Raw genomic sequence first — 27,470 nt, forward strand, 5'->3', positions numbered from 1 at the left:
CTAATGCCCATTTTATAATGTATTATGATTTCATAGAAGTACAAGCACCTCCAAACAAAACATTACCTAAATAGTTATAATTCTTATTTCTTATATTTTGTATCATTGAGACACGTCACGCATGTGTGTGTGTGTGTCTTTGTCTGTGTTAGATGAATACTCTATAGTTCTAGCATATTCTCACGGCCTCGAGCATGGGATTCCTGTCTTAAGCATTGGCCGTAAAGGCTAATTTATATTACTAGTTTGTTTGTTTGTTTTGGCTTTAATGTTTCAGAGAACAAATATTCGGGAATTGGAGTATTTTCACTTGGACTTTGACCGTTACCCTTTGACCCCGTGGTCCACAACTTTCTTCAAGTAATAATTAACTTGAAATATACAAATTTAATGACAATACTGTGAGCTATTTCCAAAATATGGGGAAAATAGTAACATCCTAACATTATCAATTGGCCTATGACCCCAAGGGCCAAATCTTTCCCTTCAGAATCTTTGTGAAGTCATGTATGTACATAAGTTTTATTAAGTGTATGCATTAATTAATGTCCAAGCTATGGAAAAAATAGTGTATTTTTAGCATTAAATGATAAAATATTAAGGCTTCTTACTAGACCTTCGACCCTTGAGCCTTGACCCCAAAATTCTCAAGAGAATCATTGCCAGGTAGTACAGGCATCGATATGCACTATGGTTCATGAAGATACTTTGATTTTTTTTTTTTAAAATGAAGAAAAGGAACAAAAGAGTGAAACTTTAGCATTTCCACCTGCTATTAACTTTGACCCCCGACCCTTGACCCCATGGCCGAAAACTTTTTCTACAGAATCATTATCTGGTAATCTACATTAAAGTTCATGAAAATGCCTTCAGGCATCACAGAGATATAGGGGAGACAATGAAATTGCAAGAATTAGACCTTGACCTTTGACCATAACCGCATTGTGACATTACTAGTAGCAGCGTGTTGTGCATGCAGGATTTTTTTTTAAATGCATTTTATTGTATTTAACTATTTCAATTTCTCGTGATTTTTTTTTTTTTTTTTTGGGGGGGGGGGGGGCACTTGAACTCACAATTGACATAACCTACGGAGAATTCCTTGTAAGAGAAGTTGAGATAATTGAGATGAAACAGCAGCGTATTTTTATTCATTATTATTATTATTTTTTTTTTTTTTTTGGCATGACAACGTGATCGCAGTTTACATGGTCTATGTGGAAGAGGGGCTAACAGAAAGTCCCCAAACCAATTTGTTTATGGTTTAGCTGAAGCTTGCTTTGGTTTTTAACTGTACTCAAAGGCTACAGAAGTTGATATCCTTATAGGCTGTGCATATACTTATTTGGCCAACTTTCAGTTCAGAATTTATTATGAATACAAAGAAAATGCGCATTCCTATTGTTCAGATTTCAACTACAGAGACGGTTCCAATGGTGGTTCTCTTTCTCCCAATATATCCTAATATAATATATATATATACATTGTACAATGCATGTATATATATATATATATACACAAGTGTATATAGTGTACAATGTATATACAATGTATACATATACATAATATATGAAAAAGTGTGGCATCTTTTAATTTTTGTAACAACATTTTTCATGAGCTGATTTGGTCTGTTACTACACCGTTTTATACAGCAACCAAACTGACAATTTTGTAATTGATTTTGCTATTTTCATTGAGGAAGGTACTATAGTAACAATAACAATAATAATTCTAGTAATGATAATCATCATAATCGCCATCAATTATCAATATCAAGTATTTTTCATTATTGTATTAATAATCAGTGACAATGCAAATATTTTCATCTTCATAATCATCAAGGTTTTATAACCACTACATTTACTACGTGCACATGTACTGTGATAACCAAAGGTATATGTTGTTCAAAATTTCAGTCTTTCAAAACTCACATCAATACATGCACAAACAGACAATAATACGAGAGTATTCTCGCCTTTACATGCTATTTTATATGCACCCTGTTTTGTTTTGTTTTTTGTTTGTTTTTTAGGGGAGAAGTTTAGTCGATGAAAATGATTTTGAAATACCTGAGATATCCAAAAACAAAGAGGTCCTAATAAAAGCTGGGACCCATCTTTTATTGCACACATTGTTTTGCTATGTTTTTTGGATATCTCCGCAATTTCATATTACTGATTTTCATCAAACAAACTCTTCATTCCTCTGAGGCCCGAATTCAAGAAGGTGGTACAAATGAAACCATTTTTTAAACCAAGGACAAAAACCATGGAGCGCCAGGTGTCGCAAGGAATATTTCATTACGAAATTGGTCATTTCTTCGACAAAATTTCCGTATCATTAACGAAATTATCATTTTATGCACGAAACGCTCATTTAGTTACAAATTGCTGTCATTTTGTCACAAAATAATCTATTATTGACAAAATGACTGATTTCGTAACAAACTAGAAATATCACTTAAGGTGATTAATACCCCCGCCCCGTGACGACAGTCTTACCCAAGGAATGATCTTTCCTTGATCTTCTGCCATTTATATGCAATTACCATGGCAACACAGCTTCCGACACGTCCGAAAAATATGTCTTCCACATCTTCCCACCAAGACTATTGTGTGTGCCACATTTCATAAGCTTTTGTCAAAAACTAAGGAAGTAGTTCAATCCACAATATCTTTCCTTGATCTTCCACCATTAATATGCCGTTACCATGGCAACGCAGCTTCCGACACGTCTAAAAAATATGTCTTGCACACCTTCCCACCAAGACCAATGTGTGTGCCACATGTCATGAGCTTCAGTCGAATACAGAGGAAGTAGTTCAATCCGCAAGATCTTTCCTTGATCTTCTGCCATTTATATGCCGTTACCATGGCAACGCAGCTTCCGACACGTCCGAAAAATATGTCTTCCACATCTTCCCACCAAGATCAAAGTGTGTGCCACATTTCATAAGCTTTGGTCAAAAAACTGAGGAAGTAGTTAAATCCGCAAGATCTTTCCTTGATCTTCTGCCATTAATATGCCGTTACCATGGCAACGTACTTTCGGGTACTGTCAAAAAATGCGTCTTGCACATCTACAACCAAAGGCACACATCTGTACCAAGTTTCATGGAAATTGGGCAAAAACTGAGAAAGTAGTTTGCAACACAAAATTTTCCATCATTTTGGCTCATAATATGTGAGCTGTTACCATGGCAACATACTTTTTGTCACTGTCAAGAAATGTGTCATGCTGACCTATATCCCAAGACAAACATTCAATATGAATTCCATGAGAATTGGAAGAACACTGATGAAGCAGTTTTGCCATGAAGCATTTTGCCCTATATTCTACCAATAACATGCCGTTACCATGGCAACGCACTTTTTGCCACTGCGGAAATATGTGTCTTGCACATTAACATATTCAGACGAACATCTGTACCTAATTTCATAAAAATTGATCAAAAACTGTGGGAGGTGTTCGCGACGCAAGATTTGTACCCATTTTTGCCCATAATATGCCGTTACCATGGCAACGTACTTTTGGGTACTGTCAAAAAATACGTCTTGCACATCTACAACCCAAGGCACACATCTGTGCCAAGTTTTATGGGAATCGGTTGAAAACTGAGGAAGTAGTTCGCGACGCAAGACTTGCAACGGACCGATCGCCCGACCGCCCGACCGCCCGACCGCCCGACCGCCCGACCGCCCGACCGTCCGCTGATTCCTATATACCCCCTTCAAACTTCGTTTGGCGGGGGTATAAATATTCCATGCGACACCTGGTGCTCCATGGTTTAAACCATGGTTTCATTTATACCACCTTCGTGAATTCGGGCCTTACAGTTGTATGCTTTTTGATATTCAAAAGTACATTGTAGTTTCCTTTCAAACACTTCCTCACACTTTTGTAAAGAAAGGAAAAGGAGCAAACATGTTCTGTACAAAGCCTGTACTACATTTGTACAACACATGCTTCATGAGGGATTTGTCCATGGACAGTCTGCATGTCTCACTCAACACAGTTACCAGAACACCACAGATAAACAGACTGCAACAACACATTACTAATGTCATCTTCATATATATTTCACATTGTAAAAGTGATACTAGAGACAAGAGGCAGAAATACATAATTCAAAATATCTTGTCATATATACGATCAAAGTCCGCACTGTGGACTTGATTCACTTTCTAAACCACTTCACACTTTCCTTCCGGCCACCATTGAACGGAGGCGAGGTCTTTGTGTGCAAAGGGAAAGAAAGAAAAAACAAAAGAGACTTGTAACGTAACCTACAGGGCTGTCGCTAAGGGACACAACTTCTCCTTCTAGTTGACACGGTCGAGTTGCAGCACATCCCTCACTTCACCCATCAAATTCCAAGAGAGAATAATCTTATGGTTTGGTGACTACCGGTATCTTTAGGTCATAATTCTTACCATTGTTGCTGGTTCACAAGGAAGAGAGACACATTATTATTTTTTATTGTTCAAGTTCAGTGTTGATCATTCATAATTATGTGTTTCAGTTACAGAGTTTTCAACAGTGTCCTGATCACTAAATCTACTGCCGATTCTCAAGTTGGCATGGCCACACAATTTAGAGATCTGGGCCCCATTTAATGAAAATCTGATATAACAACTCTCGCTCGAATGGCAATTGTCATGATAATGAAAAGAACCCAGCTTCCTGATTGGATGTTGCTACAGGAAGTTATTATTCCAAGCAAGGGTTGACATCCTAACAGCTTTTAAGAAACGGGGGCCTGAAGTTTCTGATTCTTCTCTCAAATTAACATTATTTGTTGCAAATTCCCTTTTGATTTTGTAAGATCTAATTCAAACCATTTTATGCAATCTTTCTCTAATAAAGGATATATCAAGTGATGCTCAAGGGTGCCAATTTGGAGGGAAGAATTTCCGTCGCAAAATTGCCCTAGGACTCGAATCGGTTGATAATACATGCACTTGACATACTCCAGACCCAGCCAGCAACAGACGCTCACGAAAAATAAATACTGCCATAAGCTTGCATGCTCCAAAACGTGCAATAACGCATTGCTATGCAGTCAGAGGCTGGGTTAGCAAGTTCTGCAAAAGTTTCACAAATTTTTCGATACAAACACTGATGCTTTGACACCCATTTTTGTGGTTTTCTCTCTCTCCCCTCTCCCCCGCCCCCCTTTTCCTCTCTGTTCAAGCAGAATATGAACTGAGCATGGCACCAATCATCAGAATAGAAGTCACTAAAACTTTATATCAAAGTGTCATCTAATTCTACAGAAGAAAGGGTGCACCTGGCCATTTAAATTATTTTCCACTACCCTTTATCGGACTTCCTCCAATCAGTCTCAAGAAAATCCACCCTCTTGGCTGCTCAACTTTAAATTGGCCCAGTGAAAAACCTAAATCACAGACAGGTGAGGGGGAAAAAAAAACCAAACTTCACTGTGTGGTTAAAATGTAGGGATCAGCAGAGAGCAAATTATTTCATCGTGAAGCAGTTCATAAACAACTCCTAATTCACATCATACACAAATTTCATCACAAATTCCTTCTTTCCCCTTCCCCACTCTAATCATGTTCAACTTATGGCATGTAAAGATGAATACACTTGTGCATGAACTCATCTTTATTTCAGAGATCTCCATCACAGGAAAAGAGTAAGAATGAGATATTCCAAAAATAAACTCCTAATCTTGTTAATTTGACTACTGCCCCATAAAAACCGATGGACTTCCGCATTTTCACATCTTCATTCTTTGCCAAACTTTGTTCTCATCTTCACTGAATGTGGGATTTTTTTTTATTTGTTATGAATGGCTTGACACGGAGGTTTGGGTTCTCATCACAATAGCATGTGAGAATATTGCCTCATTACCATTCATCAAACAACAATGCCTTCGACTGTTGAGTCTTCAACATATCCTGACACAAACACGCACCAAATGGCTTCAGTATGTACTCACTCAGCAAATATGGTTGCGCCCCCTCGCCTCATGAACCGAGGACGCTTTTCATGTGTCCTCATCAACTTGAGACTACATTGTATTCAAACGCTTTTGTAGTTTCAGTTTCCCCTCGAATTCCTTCTACACACCAGGCACATGAACATGCCATTCAAACCATGCAATTTGCATTCAAGATTGTATATTGATAGGACACTACGAGACATAAAGAGAGGGGTAGGGCAGGGATAAGACTGTCATAACTACAACCTTTTACATGCCAACAGGGGACCCGCATAGCAAAATATGTCACCTGATGAACAACAGTATGAGATTGGCAGAAAAACATAATGTCACCTTTTTTTTTTTTTTGGGGGGGGGGGGGGGGAGTGGAAGAAGAAGAAGTCTTTTTCAAACTCATGCATTCATCTACAGATGCAAAAACATGCCACACACACAAACATAGAACAAACACATGCGATTTATGCATACATCTTTATGTTGTCTGACCAATCAGGAAGTTCATTGAAATATTCTATGCCACACCCTTAACCTCTCTGCTTTGATTTGTTACACTGCTGACATAAAATCATTCAAGCATGATACCGTCACAGCAGAGAATCAATCTGGTTTCTTTCTGCTCCAATAAACAGCATGACAAACAACAGACGTGTCTTGATAGTCATATTGAACACATGATCTGCATCCTTTCAAATTACACTGACGACCCATTCTCATCACTTTGAATGATGTTCAGAGTCAGAGAATCTGATCACCACATCCAAACCTCCTCTTCCATCCCCTTCCCCCACCCCCCACCCCAAAAAGGGAATGATATTCAAAGAAAAAAAGAAAACCTGGAAATATAGCCACATGCAAACCTACTGTTAAAACTTCATAATTAAATGACATGGCGTATGTACATGACAAATTACTGAGATTTCTTTCTTTCACCACAAAAGCCTCTCCTCAGCAAAGACCCATTGGGTTATGAAAGAGATAATTCTTAGCTTTTTTTTTTTCTTTTTACAGAATAGTTGTCCAAACAGAGGTCGAGTAAACACCAAAACTTTACCCATCATACACATATCTGGGGCAGTCTTTCTACCAGACAACAGGAGGCTTCCAGAGGGATGCTTCCCGTCCACAGCATTTTCTTGTATCATATAGCTTAACCCATCGAGGACGAGTCCCGAGTATACTCGGGCAGGTGTCTATGGGAATTGCCTGTTGTAGCAAAATCTAATCGTCCTCAATGGGTTAAAAAGGGAATTCCAGAATAGTTAAAAGCATGTCTGAAAGGAAATAGTCAAATTTTATAGGCACAGCAGTGAAAATGTTATCAAAATCAGATTAAAATTAAAGAAGTTATGGAATCTTAATAATTTTGTCATTTTGCATTTGAGTTCTCAAACAGTTAATATGAATGAGCAATAATTTTCAGATGGATCGCGTAGAAAAATATGATGAATATACAATTTTTCTGCTCTGAAAGTGTAAAGCTTAATGTTACTTGTGGCTGAATAACTTCAAAATAATGATCAATCAGACATGTTCTTGAGACTGGGGCATAATTGCATTTGAACAAAAACAAAAAATTTCAAGATGTCACGTCCAAACTACATGCCAAGTTGTGAGGTCACCAACTCACCATTTTCATATTCATATTGACTGTTTAAGAATTGTTTTGCAAAAATAAATGAAACTCCACAATTTCATACCATTCTTACGTAAATATTATATGATTGTGATCACATTTTCGAATTGTTTTGCTTGTAAAATCTTATTCTTTCAGACTTTCTTTCAAACTCTTTGAGTGCCACAGAGTAAACCCAGAGTGCCACATTATTCTAAGAATGTAATGCATGAGCACTTTTGGAAAACATTATATTTCTCAAAGTAATGTAGCTTTTCATAGAAGCATTAATGCTAGAAATGCAGTACAACAACGTTGTAGAGAAAATTCCAAGCCTTGCTGTGATGAAAATTGTACCAAAAAAAAAGATTATTTTCCTTACAAATGGCCAGTATTCAAAACATAACCCTAAATCACACTGCAAAATTGTATTCTTGGTAATGATAACAAGATTTACTCAAAAAACCCATACGAAAAACTGCTATTCACTCACCACAAAATGCCAGCTACCTCAATCTGTGTGAGGAAATGTAATCATAAGTGATGTTTTCATCGCTCTGTGGCATTTGGCAATTTATCTATCGATTTGGGCGCGGTTGTGCATTTGAGCAAAATATGCGAAGCTGGCAAGCCGTCAACTGAGGCGGGCGTGCAAATGTGGCATGTAAAGAGCTACTCTGGTCCAGAATTTCCCTTTAATGTATCACGGCGCAGAGAAAACTCATAAATTGACACATGGCAGCTCATGGAATATAAGCACACTGCCCTCTTGTGGCAAACTGACATTCAACTTTCTACTGGATGTTCTTGATGGATTTTCAAGTCTTCACAAGCACACTACAAATTGCACCAGTGGGCAACATCTCCAAGGCTGGTATCTCTTCCGTTGGATCTTACATTTGGGGACTTTCAAAGTCTACATAATGGAATCCTTGTAAAACACTTTTTTGAAGTTAATGGTGAAATAGCATAGAGGCAAATTCCCTCTCTCATACTTACAAAAATAGAATGTCACACTATCTATCCTACATTTCTCAACAATGCAAAAATAAACATCACACCATTTTCCCGTTCCACACTGTCATATACCCTTCAAGTCAGTTCTTCAATGCTACACAATTTCTTTGCAACACAATCTTCTTGCACCTCAGACTCTGACAACATATAGGACCAATACCATCTTGCCAGAAGGGGTGAAAATACTTCAACTACACAGTGTATTGCGAATCATAAAAGTGAATGAGGAAGTATGCCTCTTCCCCAAAATTCATGAATCTGCAGTGATCACCTACATGGGCAGTGCGCATATTAGCAAAAAGTTAACTAATAATGCACTTTTTGAGCATTTCCTTCAAGAAATCTGACTTCATTCTGGTATTGCACAAAATTAGCAAGTCTGCATTACTGCATTATGGTCCTGTGTGACCTTTTGAGCATTCTCAACACGTGAGGTCCCTCATGCATCAATTCTATCCCTTCATCACAACGGGAGTGACAGCCAAAAAATTTACTGAGCCCGTTTGGCTCATGCCAGTGCTGTATATAAAGCGAGTCTGGACAACTACTAAATTGGACGCCATGTTGTTACTCAGTCAGAATATTACACTTTAGAGGGTTAGCTTTCCCCGCACAGGAATATATATTAATTTATATTATAATTTATATTATAATGAAAGTAAGCCAAATAAGAGGTAGTGAACAATGGGCACTGCGCCTGAGTGCAATTTGGTAACGACACGGGCCAAGAAGATCACAAGAACTTCAAAAGAGCTTCAAAACTCATAAGCCAAAAAAAAAAAAAAAAAAGGTTGGCCAGACTCACTTTATATACTGCACTGGCTCATGCCATTTACTGTTTGATGAAGGATATGAACAGAACCTCTGAGCATCTGACGTGATGGTTGTACAAATCTGCATAAATATCAGATCCCGCTACATTTGGAGTGTGTCTTGTCCAAGAGCTTGGGCAAAACTTTCATGGATGAATTCCTGTAATACATTCTTACTTTACGTCTTTTTCACTTAACAGCACGAGGTCGGTGATGATCAACCCTCAAAGGAAAAGTACACAATTACACAATGTCTTCTTAACCTACACTTTAGACTTTACATAATTTTGGCTGGGCCTGATCCATACGTTTAATCAAATAAAACCTTGCAAAGCAAGCAACTTGGGGCATTCACATCATTGCAAACAATGGCCTACCTTGGAGGGTGAATAATTCTAATCATATTACAGCAGCAAAACTGCTTGTGCTATCAATGACAACAGAGGGCTCACTAGACACAAAGAGGAGCAAAAATAATAGAGGCAGTGGAGGGTTGAGGGACTGCTCCCTAGCAGCCACAGCACGTTTCCCTTACCACATCCACTCCCGAAGTGGTATCTACACTGCCGGACGATGAGGACAACGATGACGACAGAAGTATGTTTGGTTCTAGTAGATTGCTACCCGCTTGTCTCTCTGCTTGCTCCTCACCTTCGTCCGAGCCTTGAATGCTGCCGAGTTGAAATGGTGCTGCACAGGAGAGGATCAGGGAATTGTCGTTAAACAGAGTCGCATCCACACACACCTCAAACAACCACAAACATTTATTCAGCCTAAATTCCCATGGAGCAGGACAATATCAAGAGATCAACAGAACAAAGCATATGAGCAATATGAACACAGGAATCATGCAACTACTTTGCACAGCACAAGAGGGCCAGCACTCATGCATATCAAAATGAAATGAAATGATTGCATAATCTAAGAACATACCAATGTGGGTGTGTCTCCCAGATTAAAGTTGCAGGCAACAGACATACAGCAAAAAATATTGTTGACACTGACATAAATTGCACAAATTTTCTATACGCTCAATTCTCTGGCCTAACATTCTGTATTTTGGATGGCATGATGCATAAAAGTCAAATTGAGTGTCATCAGTAACAATTGTGAAGAATCATTTACATAACCTGAAATGCTCATTGTCGTCCAACAGGTATGTATCTCGCTGGACCAAAATGATTTCTACCTCACTTGGAAAATGTAATATGAATCACCGAACCACTGCAATTCAGATTTAAAGGGACTGTACAGTACTGATTGAGGTGGGGATTCATGTTTTGAACATTCCCAAGTGAGATAATGAGAAACCTCTATGAAATATGAAAGAGCATGTAATTCAGGATTCAACGTTTATTTGATGAAAATTGGTTTTAAAATGGCTGAGATATCAAAAAAAGTGAAAAAGTAAAAGGCGACAGGCCACGCCTTTTATTAAGGTCTCTTTGTTTCACCTTGTTTTCGGATATCTCAGCCATTTCAAAACCGATTTTTATCAAATAAACTTTTGATACCCCTTAGAATTGCATGCTCTTTGACACCTCATAGAGCGGTTTCTGACTATCTCGCAAAACGCTAAAAGCTAAATCCTCACCTCAACCCGAACTGTACACACCCTTTAAATCAGATATGAATCAATCACAACCATGTTTTCTGATACACTTTTCCTCTACTGTGAATCCAATCACTTCAAGAGTTCTAGTTTTTAATATGACAGGTAAAAGTAGTACACCTGTCAAAAAAAAATCTTCAAACTCACCCTTTCAGATTTAGAGACCTTCTTGTAGCCTCCTACACCGATGATGACAGGAGCGCCAAGGCTAAAGATGTCCCTCAGAAGGGGGTTCTCTTGGAGGTGTGTGTTGGTTCCTGAGCCCAAGGACTCCCTCAGAATGGCATACTGGTGGCGCCGAACCCACGACTCAATCTCAAGGGATTCCACCCCAAACTTGATGAGCTCTTGCGGAGAATACCCTTCCTAAATGAAGGAACAAGAATTGACATGTAAATAAGAAAGTTGTATGAGAATGTTAGGATAGAGCCTTACTGTATACATACTGTACACCAGAAATTTTTGTCTGCATGAAATTTTCACAAGTTTCGATAGGAGCCAAGATTGGTAAAAGTTAATTGCCAGCAAAAGTGTTTGTCTACACAATGCACTGAATGCCAGTGGATATTCCAAAGGGTTTCATGTCATTAACAAGGCAATCGCCGAATTGTGTCTCGCCCATTCGCGTACAAGGAATTAATATTTTTATAACTCCCACAAGTTAATTGACCTGCTTATGACCTTTGACCTTGTGGTGACCTTCAACACCCTAAGGGACATTCACCATCCAAGTTTGGTCACAAACGGACAAAGGGATCAAAAGTAATGAGCCATAATCGAAACGCGCCATAAAAACTTAACATTGGGCCCTAAAAATTTGTTGACCCCTTTCTGTGACCTTTGACCTTGTGATGACCTTTAACTTCCCAGGGGACATCTACCGTCCAAGTTTGGTCACAAACAGACATAGGGATCAAAAGTTATGAGCCACAATCAAAACGCGCCCTAAAAACATAACATTGGGCCCTAAAAGTTTGTTGACCCCTGTCTGTGACCTTTGACCTTGTGACGACCTTCACCTCCCCAAGGGACATCTTCCATCCAAGTCTGGTCACAAACGGACAAAGGGATCAAAAGTTATGAGCCATAAACGAAATGCGCCCTAAAAACTTAACATTGGGCCCTAAAAGTTCGTTGACCCCTGTCTGTAACCTTTGACCTTGTGGTTACCTTCAACTTCCCAAGAGACATCTACCATCACCCAAGTTTGATTGCCATTGTAGCAACATGTGCTGAGTTACGTGTGATAAGAGAGTCTTGCAAGTAAACTTTAACGTATGACCTCAAATGACCTTTGACCTTATCATGTGACCTCTTATGGCACCATAACATGAAGGTACCCCCAGTGCATCCATCACCCAAGTTTGATTGCCATTGTAGCAACATGTGTCGAGTTACATGTGATAAGAGAGTCTTGCAAGTAAACTTTAACGTTTGACCTCAAATGACCTTTGACCTTATCCTGTGACCTCCAACGGCACCATAACATGAAGGTACCCCCAGTGCATCTATGACCCAAGTTAGGTTGTAATCCAAGCAACTTATGTGAAGTTATTTGTCAAAAGAGAGTCTTGCAGGTAAACTTTAACATAGAAAAGAGAGTCTTGCACATACTCTTTAATATATGACCTCAAATGACCTTTGACATCATCACATGACCTCTGACAACACCATAACATGAAGATACCCCTAGTGCTTCTATCACCCAAGTGTGGCTGCCATTGCTGTAACAGATGCCAAGTTATGCATCATAAGAGAGTCTTGCAGGTAAACTTTAACATTTGTGACGGACGACGGACGGACGACGGACGGACGACGGACGGACTACGGACGGACGACGGACGGACGCCATTTGGATCCCTTAGTCTCGCCTTCACCTCCGGTGGGCGAGACAAAAAGGACATCAGCTCCACTTCTGCACAAGTTTCATGCCACAAATGTTTCTGGTTTTACAGCAATCATTAACCACAATGAGACAGCACCCTTTTCACTTCATGCTATTTCAACAGTACTTTCAGTTTCATTAGTCGATTTCTACTATGCATATATTACTCAGTATTTCAACAGTAATATTCATGATACCATAACATATGATTTGCATAGTACTGAGACAGTAATTTTAGCATGTCGGTATTGGTGACCACACTACTACCACATCAAAGCATGCAAGCATCTCAGATGAAAATGCAGCCACATCAAACGTCTAGTACCTCGATGGTGTGTATGATGTCACGGAAACTTGACCTCTGCTGCCGTCGGTCTTTCTTGGCGCGATACTTGTTGCTGTCGGTGGCGAGCCCTCTGAGCTGCAGTATTAGCTCGTCAATGTCGTCCCCTTCAAACTCCTGTGCGGGGAAAGGACAAGGAATCATGGCGCTGCTATCAGTTCCATCATTGTCAACGTCATCCAACACCACACACCATTACTATCATCATCGAGGCATCATCTTCAAGCACCATCACCACATCATCATCATCACCATTATCAACATCATCTTTGTAGAAGCAATGGGCTGCAGCATCATTCTTTTCAGTATTCCAAACTGTATGTATGACAGGGATTTTCAATATTAAGAACTCTCTGGCTATCAAATTTTTAGAACACTTTGTTACTGAAATTAATGTATGGTCTCTATGGCTGAAAGCCTCACTGATTTCCAATTTATAGATTGCTTTTTATATGTTTTTGTTACGTTGACTTTCACCAAAATTCTAATTCTTGAGTAAAGTAATACCTACTTTAATTATCTCAGCGTGTGACTGTTAGCTACAACACAACATGTGATGAAATTTTTTGCATCAAGTTGTTTTTATTGCAGCTGTCAAACTGCACTACATCAACATATTTTTTTTTAATGTCAATGTAGGGCAATTGATAATCAGTTGCAACACAACATTTATTACATATACAAAACAGATTTTCAGTTTACAGTTTTGTCACACTTTTACTTTCAAAACTGGTTTTTAAAGTACAAATGGAAGAAACAAAACCCCCTTTTACCAACCAAAGTCTGTTTATGAACACAGGATTATGTTATGGTCAATCATGGTCTGCCATTATATCAATCTTAGCTTTGTCCAGTACTGATAAATCTAAGCATACTACTTGCAAATGTAGAAACCCAATGGATATAAACATCCCCATTCCTCATGAGTAGTGCATGAATCCCCACTAATCTTCTCTTCACACATGAAATACATGAACATGCATTTCTATTTGTATCAATTACTTCAAAGCATTCTTACCTCGTCCTCTTCTCTGGCGAGCTCATACAACATAGCTATAGCTTCTCCTGCTACTATTCTAAGGTTGACGTCTTCACAAGACAATAGATCTGGGAGCTTAGGTAAATGCCTGGGCAGAGACATAGGAAAAAGGAATACAAAGACAAACATTTCAACACACAATCACCAATGGACAAAGCAGAAAAAGAAGCAACATCTTATATCTTATATCTTATATCAACATCTTGAATCTTATAGGACAGGAAAACTGGCCTTTACCTAGGGAAATACTGACGTTACTTGATGTAATCAAATTACATAATTTTCATGTACTGGTCTGAAAAGTAACATTTGCAAACCTATCAATCAATGCACAGTTGACAATATTGCTTAAGACCAGACAAATGCAGAGTGCCCGAAAGTATACAAACATATTACACTAGAAAGCACACCAAATAGCAAGGACTTCTCCTTACTCGTGAGATTAGTATCTTATACATCTTCTCTGGGAAGAAGACAAGCTGGTACTGAAAATTCCGTGCTCACAGCAAATGAACATATTCAACATGGTGACACAACATATGCTCCTGCAACAGTTGCTCTGGTTTTTCTCCAAAGACTTAGGGGGTAGGAGTAGGGTTGTGATAGGGTTTTAAGTTTAGTTTGATGTGACTGTAGTGAGGATAGGGATTAGGGTTAGGATTATGTTTGTGGGCAGGTTTAATGTTTGGCTTAGGGTGCAGATATTTCATGGGGGCAATTGTCGCAGGAGCAAATGTCATGGAACCATTCAACAGACGGGACAAAAAAAAACGAACAAACAAACTCACACACACACACACACACACACATACTAAACTATCAATGATGCTGAGAACTGATAAACAAAGAAAGGTGTTACAGTTGGATGTCAAACTCCTAGGACCAAATCTCTGTCACAGATATGATCAATAGCTCTACTGTACATGGAAAGGATACTTACGTGTCTACAATGTGGTATATCCTAGAGGGTGGGGTGATGGACAGTAATAACATCCAAGCGCTGAGGGCGGCTGTGTGAAGAGTGGAGACACCAGGCTTGTGGGTGGGGCTCGAACCATCTCCCTTTAGATAGGACTGGCTGAAAACGTCCTCAAGAGCATTCATACAGCTACACACGGTCTGGTAAAGGGCACACAAAAAAATAATAATATATGTAAACCTTTCACTACTCTCAGTAATGATTGCACGTAAGGCTTGGAGAATGACACCAAAATATATTTTGTCGGCAGGGTTTACAAGACCTTGTATCTCAAATTTTGGTGGAAATCATTTTTTTTTTAAATTAACATATAATCATTTAAGGGATGTTCTGTTCAAAGCCTATATGTCTTACCCCAAACATTGAAGCCACCACCGCATGTCAAAGGAAAGGTGATCCCATAAATATGTTGTAGTGCTTTGGCTACCATGTTTGTTTGTTTTTTCTCTCTTGATCATTTACGATATTTTGACAAATGAGGTCTTGTCGCTACAACAGCAATACGAGGATTGACTGAACACAGCAATATTGGTAGAATGCATCAGAGAAGTTTGAGGGAAAGTGGATAATCTGTTCGAATGTGAGGAATTTTTAAAGTTTCATTAGCATAATGTGACACCACAAAAGACTCACCGCAAAGTCTCCAGCAGCTATGAAAGTGCCCAGTCCCAAAGCTGTGGCACACTGGTGGAAAAAAAAAAGAAAAAAAAAAGATTGACAATAGTATACAACTTAGCTATGAAAAAAAACAAGAGACCCGCGGGTCTAGCGCTCACCTGAGTATCGCAAGTTCACCTTTCACGCAGTCACTAATCTAAATTATTCACAGCTCTACCAAAATTTGACCAGGCACTCTCAAGTAGAAGATGAAAATGTACAATAAGGTCCCATTTTTTTAAAGATTCCTTAATTTGGGGGGATTGGGGCCCCCTGGGGCCCTCTGGGTGGGGCATGGTGCTCATTTTGATAAATTGTGATCCTGATCCCCTAGGGATGCTACTTGCCAAGTTTGACGAAAATCCATCATGAGGTTTTCAGGAAGAAGATGAAAATGTACAATTTAGGCCCCCATTTGGACCTTCCCAACCACCCCACCCCCCCCCCCTCCCCGAGGGGCACCCCTGGATCTCCTATGAACAAACTTGAAACTACAGTCATTAATGTACTCACTCATAGTATTATCTTAGCTCTATAACTTCTGATACTAGAGAAGATTTTAAAAGATTCCTTCATTTTGGGGGTGTGGGCCCCCCGGGGGCCCCCTGGGTGGGGCATGGTGCCCATTTTAACAAATTGAGATCCTAACCCCTTAGGGATGCTACCTGCCAAGTTTGGTGAAAATGGGTCATGGGATTCTTAAGAAGAAGATGAAAATGTACAATTTAGGCCCCATTAGAACCCCTCCCCACCCCCCTCCCCTGGGTCCCAAGGGGGGCACCCCTGATTCTGCCATGAACAAACTTGAAACTACAGTCATCAATGTACTAACTCATAGTATTAACTTAGCTCTATCACTTCTGGTTCTAGAGAAGAAGATTTTTACAGATTCCTTAATTTTGGGGGGTTTGGGCCCCCCTGGGGACCCCCTGGGTGGGGCATGGTGCCCATTTTAACAAATTGAGTTCCTAACCCCCTAGGGATGCTACCTGCCAAGTTTGGTGAAAATGGGTCATGGGATTCTTAAGAAGAAGATGAAAATGTACAATTTAGGCCCCATTAGAACCCCTCCCCACCCCCCTCCCCTGGGTCCCAAGGGGGGCACCCCTGATTCTGCCATGAACAAACTTGAAACTACAGTCATCAATGTACTAACTCATAGTATTAACTTAGCTCTATCACTTCTGGTTCTAGAGAAGAAGATTTTTACAGATTCCTTAATTTTGGGGGGTTTGGGCCCCCCTGGGGGCCCCCTGGGTGGGGCATGGTGCCCATTTTAACAAATTGAGTTCCTAACCCCCTAGGGATGCTACCTGCCAAGTTTGGTGAAAATGGGTCATGGGATTCTTAAGAAGAAGATGAAAATGTACAATTTAGGCCCCATTAGAACCCCTCCCCACCCCCCCTCCCCTGGGTCCCAAGGGGGGCACCCCTGATTCTGCCATGAACAAACTTGAAACTACAGTCATCAATGTACTAACTCATAGTATTAACTTAGCTCTATCACTTCTGGTTCTAGAGAAGAAGATTTTTACAGATTCCTTAATTTTGGGGGGTTTGGGCCCCCTGGGGGCCCCCTGGGTGGGGCATGGTGCCCATTTTAACAAATTGAGTTCCTAACCCCCTAGGGATGCTACCTGCCAAGTTTGATGAAAATCGGTCTTGGGGTTTTCAAGAAGAAGATGAAAATGTAAAAAGTTTACGCACGACGCACGACGGACGACGGACGACGGACGACGGACGACGGACGACGCACGACGCACGACGGACGCCGGACGAAGGGCGATCGCAATAGCTCACTTGAGCCTTTGGCTCAGGTGAGCTAAAAACCCAAAAAAAAAACCCCAAAAAAAACATCCATTGACACATTAACACAAAATTAAAAAGTGAACCAATGTTTCAAGCAGCTATCATATCTTTTCATAATTTTTTAGATACTATAAAAAAAAAAATCTGATTATTGATGGACAAAGCATGTCAACACTAAGCATGTCAACACTATGTGAGAGTTCTGTGAATCTTCCATAGTACTAATTCCCTTTTGTTCTTTCAAATTCATTTCATCTGCTGAAGATTCCTACTAAAGGTATCACATCCTCATGCTGTGCTACTTGGGGTGCCCAAGGGATGCATTACCTGATTCTTTTTGCATCTTTGTATATTAGCGAATATATCGCTGCACCTGACTAGTGTTAGAATATTCAGTATGTGGATGATGCAGTGATGATGCAGGAAAGACCATCAATGCCTATTTTATAATGATAACTGTTTTAGTTATAAATGTTGCGTCAAGGTATTATGTTGTCATGGTGTATGTCAATACCTCTCTGTTTCACTTTCAGTTGCTCTGTGTGATATGTCTTCGGGGCCACGTTTTATCAAAACATAAAATCGATTTTAAATTTCCTTAACACACAGGCAGGCTGCCATAGACTTACAGTTGAAATCAACTATATAATCAATTTTAACTCTTCATAAAACAGGGCCCGGGTGTACTTGTAATGTATATCCTGTATTTTTGTTGTTATACCCAATTTAAGAACAGTTTCCATTTTGGACAAAAGAGTAGAATTAGATCAATCATCAAGAGGAACATCTGCAGATGACTACAAAAGTATTTTAGAAACTGCCAAGAGGAACATTTGCAGATGAAATTCAGACTGAGGTAGAACTGGGGAGGTGTGTGTGTACAAAATGGCCCCTTATCCTCTGGGACTTCCCAGGCGCTACTCACACTAGCCCTGGCCGCCGGTGCAGCCGTCTTGTCCTGCAGCTTGGTCAGCAGGATTGGCCTCAGGGCAGCGAACACCTCGTCACACTCTGCCCCCGCCCCCAGCTGGATCCACAAGATGTTGGCCACCTTTGCCGCCAGCGCCTGCTCATCAGCTTTGCCTGAGAACAGATAATCAATGAAAAAAAAAAAAAAAGCACTATCAAAATAAGTCCAGCAAAGTCATTGCAAAATTAACTGATTGATATTTACACAGTACTGGCTATCAAAACTGGTATTTGCAATGACAGTAGTTAGTGACATAACCCTTGTACCGTGGTCCATAAGAAAAGCATCCCATCGAGCATATTAGAACATTTTCAGCTACTGTCCAGGGCAAGGCAATTAATCTAGTCAAGTATTAGGTCCACGGTTGAAATGGTACTGTTAGGACAAGTTCTGACATTTTATAAGCACTATTTCACAAACTTTGTTTCATAACATCTTCATGCATGCTTTGCATATATAAAGAAAAAAAAAGAAAAAAAAGACAGAAATACAGAGACAAACACAGGAAAGAATCATATTAACACAAGAGCTAAGAGAGTGGGAAAAGAAAAAGATAATGGAATTAGGCAGGGACTTGTGACATCAGTTTTGAAGATGACACAGGCATTACCAGAGCTATGTTATTGAGCTTTAAGAGGGGTCCTTTTTAAATCTTTTTCATCCCTTTAAGATAGTGTTTCATCCACGAAGCAAATGAATCAGACTTCTTTAGAATAACCTCAATTTGATATATTAACTTCTACAGTTTGAAAAGATCTTCCTTCTATGATACCAACACCTTAGATTGCGCATACTCAGTAAAATCAGCACTAAGGGGACATAGAAAGGTTCTACAGTTTGAAAATATCTTTCTTCTATGATACCAACACCTTAGATTGCGCATACTCAGTAAAATCAGCACTAAGGGGACACAGAAAGAAACTTTAAGAAAGAACTTAAAACTGTAAATGCACAAAAATTACACTTGGTTGATTCTTTGGAGGACCATCTGCCCTCATGGAACCCACCTTTTCTGCCAATCTACAATGTATGTCTCACCTTTCTTTATACACTTTTCTAGACAGTCTGCAATGGTGATCTTTCTGCTGTCTACAAAATCAAAGATGTACTTCCTAGCCAAGGCTGCTCGAATACCTTCCAAACAGTGTTTTCGGCCAGCAGCACTGTAATAAATGAGGACAGACAATTCAGACTACATGTACATTGTATCAAGGCATGGCAATCTCTCAGCATACTGCAGAGCGAATTTTACTTATGTTACAAATAACATGGCGCACAAATCTAAATACGAATACATTTCAGCCATATAAAGCTGTACCACACAAAGAAACACAAAAACCTTCATAAAATTATATTATAATTTCTTGGTTCTTCTTCTCTGGGTGTCTTTTTTTTTTTCCATTAAAACAAAACTGATTTTTTTTTATATGCCATAAATCTACACAGCGGCAGAGTCACCTCTAAAATGAAATAATTTGCTTGCTTCTAGCCAATGTTCTATTTGAAAAGAAAAGGGACATGATTGCAATAAAGTGTAGGTCAAGGGTGAATTCTACAAATGTCCTGTGGTAATCTAAGCCCGGAGACTACCCCATGTCATCTAGAGAACAACAGTACATGCTGGGGAAGGCATTCAAACAAGTCAAATATATTTCTGTGGCATGAAATACGGCACAAGTTGTGAATGACATTGTGCGTAACATTAATAACTGAAATTTCTCTACACACTCTTGTATTTATAACTATATAAGCATACGGACATGTGCAGAATAACAAAAGAGCTGGGTTTTCATTGTAACAATGGGTACCTTGTACATGTATATCACTTTCCCTCACAATACATTTTGTCGGTACACGAAAATTGTCCAATAAATGGTAAATTCATTCCATTTTTTTTTTTTTTTTTTTTTTTTTTTTTTTTTGTTAAATGGGGATAGAGATCCAGCACCATCTGCTCTCTCACTACTGAACTGGAAGAAGGATACTAACCTTTTCTGGGTCGTGCCATCGATGAACTCTCTTATCTTCTCCTCAAAGGCATCTTGACTGCTGCTCTCATCCACTTCATCTAGACCATGACTTGCCACAGCTGGATAAGTGAGGGCATGGGGGAGGGGGAGAGAAAGGTGGAAGAAAAGCGAGAACAGACAACATGCAAGTGTTACTTCAAATACTTGTGTACATGTATCTCATATATATTTCTACAATGCTGGTAAAACAACATACAGGGTACCCTACACTGTAAAATTGACAGCAATAGTACACATACATGTATACCTTCACAGTACATTCCTTGGGATGTACAATTTTAAGATGAATATCCCCAAATGATTACTGTACCCTTTACTTGATTCTCACTCAAATCTTTCTGAGCAGAACTGTCCCTATCTCTTATCCTCCCGTCCCCCTCATTGCAACCTCAACATCTGGATTGCCATGGCCCGTTGACTGTCATTATTTGCCTGCTGTAAACTCTCCTTATGACAGTCAGTGACACTTCCCTTCTTCCCCCTTCTCTTTCTCAGGTCTCCTTTCTCCAAAGAAGAGTCCTTTGAAGGACTACTGTGCATAACCTACATTGTAGGGTGCTATGGCTATTAAAACCTCTCTTATTCATTTACATTACCATGCAAACATTTAAACACATAGCATTAACACTTGTACAATGTATGTATGAAGAGTATGTAAAATACTATTTGTTCTACAAGATTCCTACCAATGTGTACAATGTACATATACACTGTAAAAATATTTGTATGTACATTGTCATGAATCTCTCACTCCAAATCACATATTTACTGAACATACATGTACAGTTTGTATATGTACACTGTGTTTGTCAGGTGTGCAGTATTCCTGCATATTGTGCACATCTTATTTTGCTGGTTTATTGTTGTTTTAGAAGCTATTCATTCTTCAATGAGACAAACGAAAAAGAGTTGTGGTGGTTTACACCTTCCTGCTAGTTAAAGTACGTACAAATGTACATTTGTACTGCATACATGTACATACATTGGTGTACTATACAGGTGTACTTTGGCAGTACTGCGTTCTCAGCAAGCATCTCACCAGATGTATGACATGGACTGATGTCTGAAACGTGCATATGAATTTCTTATCAAGAAATTGGATGAAATGTTTGATGATACACTGCCTACAAATGTACTTAAACACTGTGTGGTACCTACTGTAGCAGCACACCGAGAAAGAGAGCAGTAAAGAGAAAGGAGTAAATTCCATGACTATAGCAGCACTTGACTCTGTTATGTCAGCATTTACAGTTTGTGTCCTTACAGTGACCCTATCTCGTGTCTATACACGTTATTTGTATACCATTGCACACATGTACCGTGTACATGTACATGTACAGTGTAGTTAGTACTGGTGCCTTGAAGTACCGGTATTAGACAATGTACTTCAGTAGCAGTATCCTACATTGTGCAACAGCTGAGCAGCCATATGTTTGACTACTGGTCATTATGTGTGTGTGTGTGTGTGTGTGTGTGTGTGTGTGTGTGAGCGCGCGTGTGTGTGTGTGTGTGTGAGTGGATTGATCATATTCTGCAAGTACAGTGTACTTATACTACCATATCTGTGCACTTCATGGTGTGTATTTCTCTTGCATTTCTTACTGTTAGTCTAAGCAGAAATCAATTGAACAGCATGCATACATGGAGATACATTGTAACGGGGTACATATTGTATGCTTATTACAGGCAAATAGGCTGTACAAAATAAAATACACAATTAGAGTAGAATAGAATGTGACTGGGCAGGACAGAAGAGGAAATAAAAAAACCTGTTCATATTTAGACATCAGCTAAAATTTGTCACTCTAACATCTCTCTACACATAATGTTTGTAAGAGTCTAATACAGAAATTGTAATTCAAATTTATTTTCTTAAAATATGTCATTACTATCAATTAATGTTTAAAGATCTTTGCTTTCCCTTTCTGATTTCCCACAAAAACTGGAAGCATTCATCATCCAGTTCAAGTGACTAAACAAAAGAAATACTAGTGGCACGTGGCAATTTAATATCCTCATTATTCACACATCCGTCACTCCATTTCATACACCCACGTTGCTGTATGTGTCCTGTGAGTGGCATCCAATGAATGCTTGTTTTGGAATCAACAACAAAATGAAGACCTTTGGTGTCACTCCCCCGCTGCTGCGTCATTGAGAATGCAGCCTGCAAATCAGAGGACCAGTGTGTGTGCACTGTTCTGGTCTCCCTGTCAAGTGTGCGATGACGTGGTATAATGAAGAGGTCGTCACTGACCCTTATTTCCCCATGGACATCTTGGTATCTATTTCAAGCTTCTGTGAGATACACATGTACTGTAGGCATACTGTGATAAGACAGCATCGATAAAGGTCACCTCACTCATCCCAGCTGCTGCATTATCACACTCACCATCCCCGCTGAAACACATAAATTATGAACTCTTTTGCAGCATCATACAGTACACGTTGTACATTGTACATGTGACCCCTTAAACAGTGTACTGTAGACCTTATTGACTATTGTAGTACAGTACAGGAGTTTTTCATACACAATATCATAACTAAATGTACATGTACAAATGTACATGTGTATCTCTAACAAAATAGAGCATGATTTATTTTCAGGGAGCTGTCAAAATTTCTCAACTTTCTCCCAAAATGGAATATACAGAGAAGTACTGTGATATGACATGTAATTAAAGTATCTGTATGAATCAACATCAACAAAGAGATCACTGAAACAGGTGTTTCACTATAGCATAATGACAACATGTGTGCAGTTCTCTCGGCTCTGCGAAAATTGCATTTCTGCCTACATTGTATTTGTTATTACCGGTACATGTACTGTACATTGTAAGTCTGTTCTGTTGATTGTCTATCATTTGACATTTTAATGCAACTTTAAAGAGTGCTACACTTACACATAGTACCGGTACCAGTGTATACAGACCACTGTCAATTAATAACGTTTATTGATAATCAAAATAATAGAAATAAAGGATAAACAATAATAATAACAGAACCTACAATGTACATTTGTACCTGTTGTTTGAAATTGCAAGTACCAAGCAGACAAAACAGAATTGAAAGCCCAGTGACATTGCAGGGCTACCTACTACACTGTTACTGTAAATATGCATGCCAGTATGCATGGTAATCTTCAAACAAAAAGTAAATAAAAAAGAAAAAATCAGTTCACTGCCCTCAAACACACACACTCAAACATACATGTATTCACTCATTATTTACATGTATGCACATACTGTATTATGTATCAAATCCTCTTTACGTACATGTATGTACACACACTCCAAGAGTGATCTGACAATCATAATGAAATACCATATCTCTTCTGAAGGTAAAATAAAATGTACATACTTCAAAATGTATACTTGCCATTGGAATAATACCTTTTCACTTAAAATATTATAAAAAAATAATAAAAAAACATCAAGCGATGGGCTTTAAAGCTTTCCCTACCTTCTTCTATACTGTCTGGTTCGGACATATGGCTGCTGGTCACACTAGCTGTCTCCTCCAGTAAAAAATATGGCGAGTGATCAGTCTGACAAAACTACACAGTATCTCTTGGTGGAAATTGGTCAGAAGGCAGTGGCAATGTACACAGTTTTTTGACAAGATGGGTTGTAAAGAATACCATATGCCACATGACAGTCTCTCACTTCAAATGTCACATCATTCTGCTATGGACAACGTGATACAAAACAATTAGTGTGTATCACCTTGGCTAATCTAAAGTAGCAGCAAATCCATCGGGTAAACACTTCACACCACCTGCCATTTTTCACAGCAGACATCTCAAATCCCCAATCCAATTGATATCACTACAGTATGTACATTGTATCATGTACATGTACAGTACATACACAAGGAGTGGTAGCTCGGACAGGACATTACAGTAAATAAGCATTTCTGCTGTCCTATCTGTGTAGTTTAATAGATTGTTGCTATTAAGTTTCTTCTACACTTGTATGTACTACAACATACATGTATAACAGTAGTTTTTTGTATCAAAACTTGATATCTTAATCTGATGATTAAGTCATCACTGTAAAACTAGAAATTTTTGTAGATATTAATTTTTGCAAATTTCAAGAGGAGCCAAGATTCGCAAAAAGTAAAGTGCATGTGCAAGTTTTTGCCTACAAATTGCATTAAATGTCAGTCACTGAAAAAAAAAAAATAAATCTGCTGGCTCTAATTCACAAAGGTTTCATGCCCTGAATATTTGTGGGTTTTACAGTACATTCAAGATGGTGTAATGTACAAGTGTACATGTTGCACTCTTTGTGAACATGACAAATCTTTGATACTTGGGCTCAAAACATCAAAATTTGCAAATTTGAAGTAATAGAGTATTAAAAAGTTTAATGATCTCCGTCTTGATTTACACGCTTGTATTCTTGGCAAATACGACAGCAAGACTGGCAAGTCTAGAGGATAACCAGTTTCTATTCAAACTGTGCAACATTTTCCCAGTTTGATTTACTGTATAATAAGCTCTCTTTTTTTTCCTGCTTTACTTCCTTTACTGTGCTAAAAACATGAAGAAAGATGACAAACAGCACACATTTTGTCTGTGTTTTTACGAACTGGCACAGTGACGCACGCTAAGCGAAAATGCCATTCAGAGTTCCTGTTCAAAGATTGTATTAATTTCAAGACATGTTCGGTGATTGTTCTTGTCTTGTTTGTGAGACATTTTGACAGGATGATGACAGAGGAAGTTCTTCTTGCTATTCATGGGGGACAGTCCTAAAGATGACACCATTTGCAAAGCTTTCCTCCAAATGAGAACCCCAAGCCCGCCTCAAGCCAAGGAAAATAGAGGAAAAGACACCACAAAGTATAGAGCATTGAGAGTATACATCATAGAAGACGGCAGTTTCATGAAATTCATACGTGTGGAAAACAAGATGAATTAACAGAAGACATCTGGAAAAAAGAAGGCACTGAGGAATGAACGTCAACCATGACCATCCGGCATCACGACAAACAGGAAACTTTTTCCTCATTCACGTAACCATGACAATTTTAGTGCCAGCTACGATGACGACTATGATACAAATCCGTGTTGTGCGTGCAGGAGAAACACCCCTCCAAGGCACAACAGGAACATCATCGAAATTTTCACACAGGTGGCCTGTGACGAGCCAGGATGCATCATTGGAGTAGCAGAAGTATTACACCGAGCAGCAAACGTATATATGTACGGAGAAAATGATGACTTCAATGCCCTTTAAAGAGAGAGAAAACTAAAAAAAAAAGTTATCAAATTTAAATACATTTAAAAAACATAAAACGTATCTAAGTGTACCTCGTGTGTATTCAATATATTTTGAATGGATGATGAGGTGAAATAGCAAATAGCAAACATAATTTTGTGAAATGTTGGTGCTTGTGCAATATTTCTAACTTAAGATTATCAATAATGTATGAGAGTGTGTTGTACAATATGCAAAAGACCGAGAGGCATGAAAGGTTGTAACAACAAGGCAAAACAAAAACAAGAAATGAATGTGAAAAAAACAATTAACCACTCATTCAATTTATCTCAATTATGATTACAAGATTCCTACTGAAATTCAATTAAAATTCATCAAACAGTCCTTCAAAAAGTGATATTGCGGGTCAAGGTTTTCAAATATATTCAAATAGAATTGAGGGGAAAAAATGACGGCTAGAAAAGAAACAACAGCATGTTGGAAACGCATAATTTATATGCGCTTTATACATAACTGTGTACAGCTGTATTGTCAATGGGGGGGGGGGGGTTGGTTTCAAAGTACAGGGCAACCGAGTATGGAAAAAATAACACCCCATGCATTAATTCGAAGCCGCCAGCAGGAGACTAGATGTTTGGTAGAGCGCGTACAAGTACAAATAATGTACCTCAGATCACATGTTCAGCGAGTGAGCGCTTGTGAATCCGGATTATTTTCTCCACATGATGTCAGTAAAACTTCAGGCAAATCATGATTTACGTTTCCATTGATAGAAATGAAATTAACGTTAGGGTGTCGATGTGTTGGACACCCAACCATACTACGTGCTGCTTTCATTCACTCAATCAATCCACTTACCCTAAGCTAACGATAATATCTTTTATAATTTTAGACACATGCATACGCGTGTATTCTGTATTGTGTTGATAATATGGCTTACCAGTTACCATACAAACTTGTAACTACCATAAATTGAGCGCAAGCATTGCCATGGACATGGGTCATGGCACGAGCATGATTAACATGAATGAAATCATAACTTGATATCAAGATAAGCATGACAAATGGCATAACCATACAAACATTAGCATAATATGTGGTGTATCAGTGGGAACCGTATCAGTATGATGATGTCACTGACACTGTTAAACCGTAACGTGTCGTTAGATTCAAATCGGCGCAGCTGTGAAGCAGTGAAATAGTGTTAGGTTTTAGAGTTGGCTTTCTTCTTTTTTTCCCCCCTTTTTCTTTGCTCTCTCCCTCCCTCTCTTTCTCTTTGAGCAATATTGGCGTATTACCCTGAAGGAAGAAAACACTATATTTGTGGCTGTCCCTTCTCTGAATTATGCGGCAAAAGTCATTCATTCCAGGCTTATGACACAGGCAGTGCAGTGCAAGGTGGATGAAAAAGCAGCACACACATATCGCCACATGAAGGTTTGATGGCAACAGCGCGGCGAGCCATGCATACGTGATCGTGCAGTTGATCACGTTAACAATCCGATAAATATC

The 27,470-nt window shown here is 39.0% G+C and overlaps 1 protein-coding gene across 1 annotated transcript; it reads right to left on the reverse strand.

Annotated features, from left to right (window-relative positions):
- Positions 1 to 9,394: 9,394 nt before the first annotated feature.
- On the reverse strand, positions 9,395 to 24,245 carry LOC139721174 (interferon-related developmental regulator 2-like). Its single transcript, XM_071632501.1, has 10 exons — positions 24,193 to 24,245; positions 20,690 to 20,789; positions 19,739 to 19,863; positions 18,656 to 18,813; positions 15,898 to 15,948; positions 15,226 to 15,404; positions 14,265 to 14,373; positions 13,229 to 13,363; positions 11,166 to 11,384; positions 9,395 to 10,096 (listed from the first exon to the last, which is right to left on the reverse strand). The coding sequence occupies exons 1-10, from the start codon at positions 24,218 to 24,220 to the stop codon at positions 10,016 to 10,018; spliced, it is 1,185 nt and encodes a 394-aa protein (XP_071488602.1). The 5' UTR covers positions 24,221 to 24,245; the 3' UTR covers positions 9,395 to 10,015.
- Between the last annotated feature and the right edge of the window lie 3,225 nt (positions 24,246 to 27,470).

The sequence above is a fragment of the Diadema antillarum genome, unplaced genomic scaffold (genome assembly GCF_040938485.1).
Source record: "Diadema antillarum isolate AM-2024a unplaced genomic scaffold, OU_Dant_1.0 scf00000139, whole genome shotgun sequence".
NCBI lineage: Eukaryota > Metazoa > Echinodermata > Echinoidea > Diadematoida > Diadematidae > Diadema > Diadema antillarum.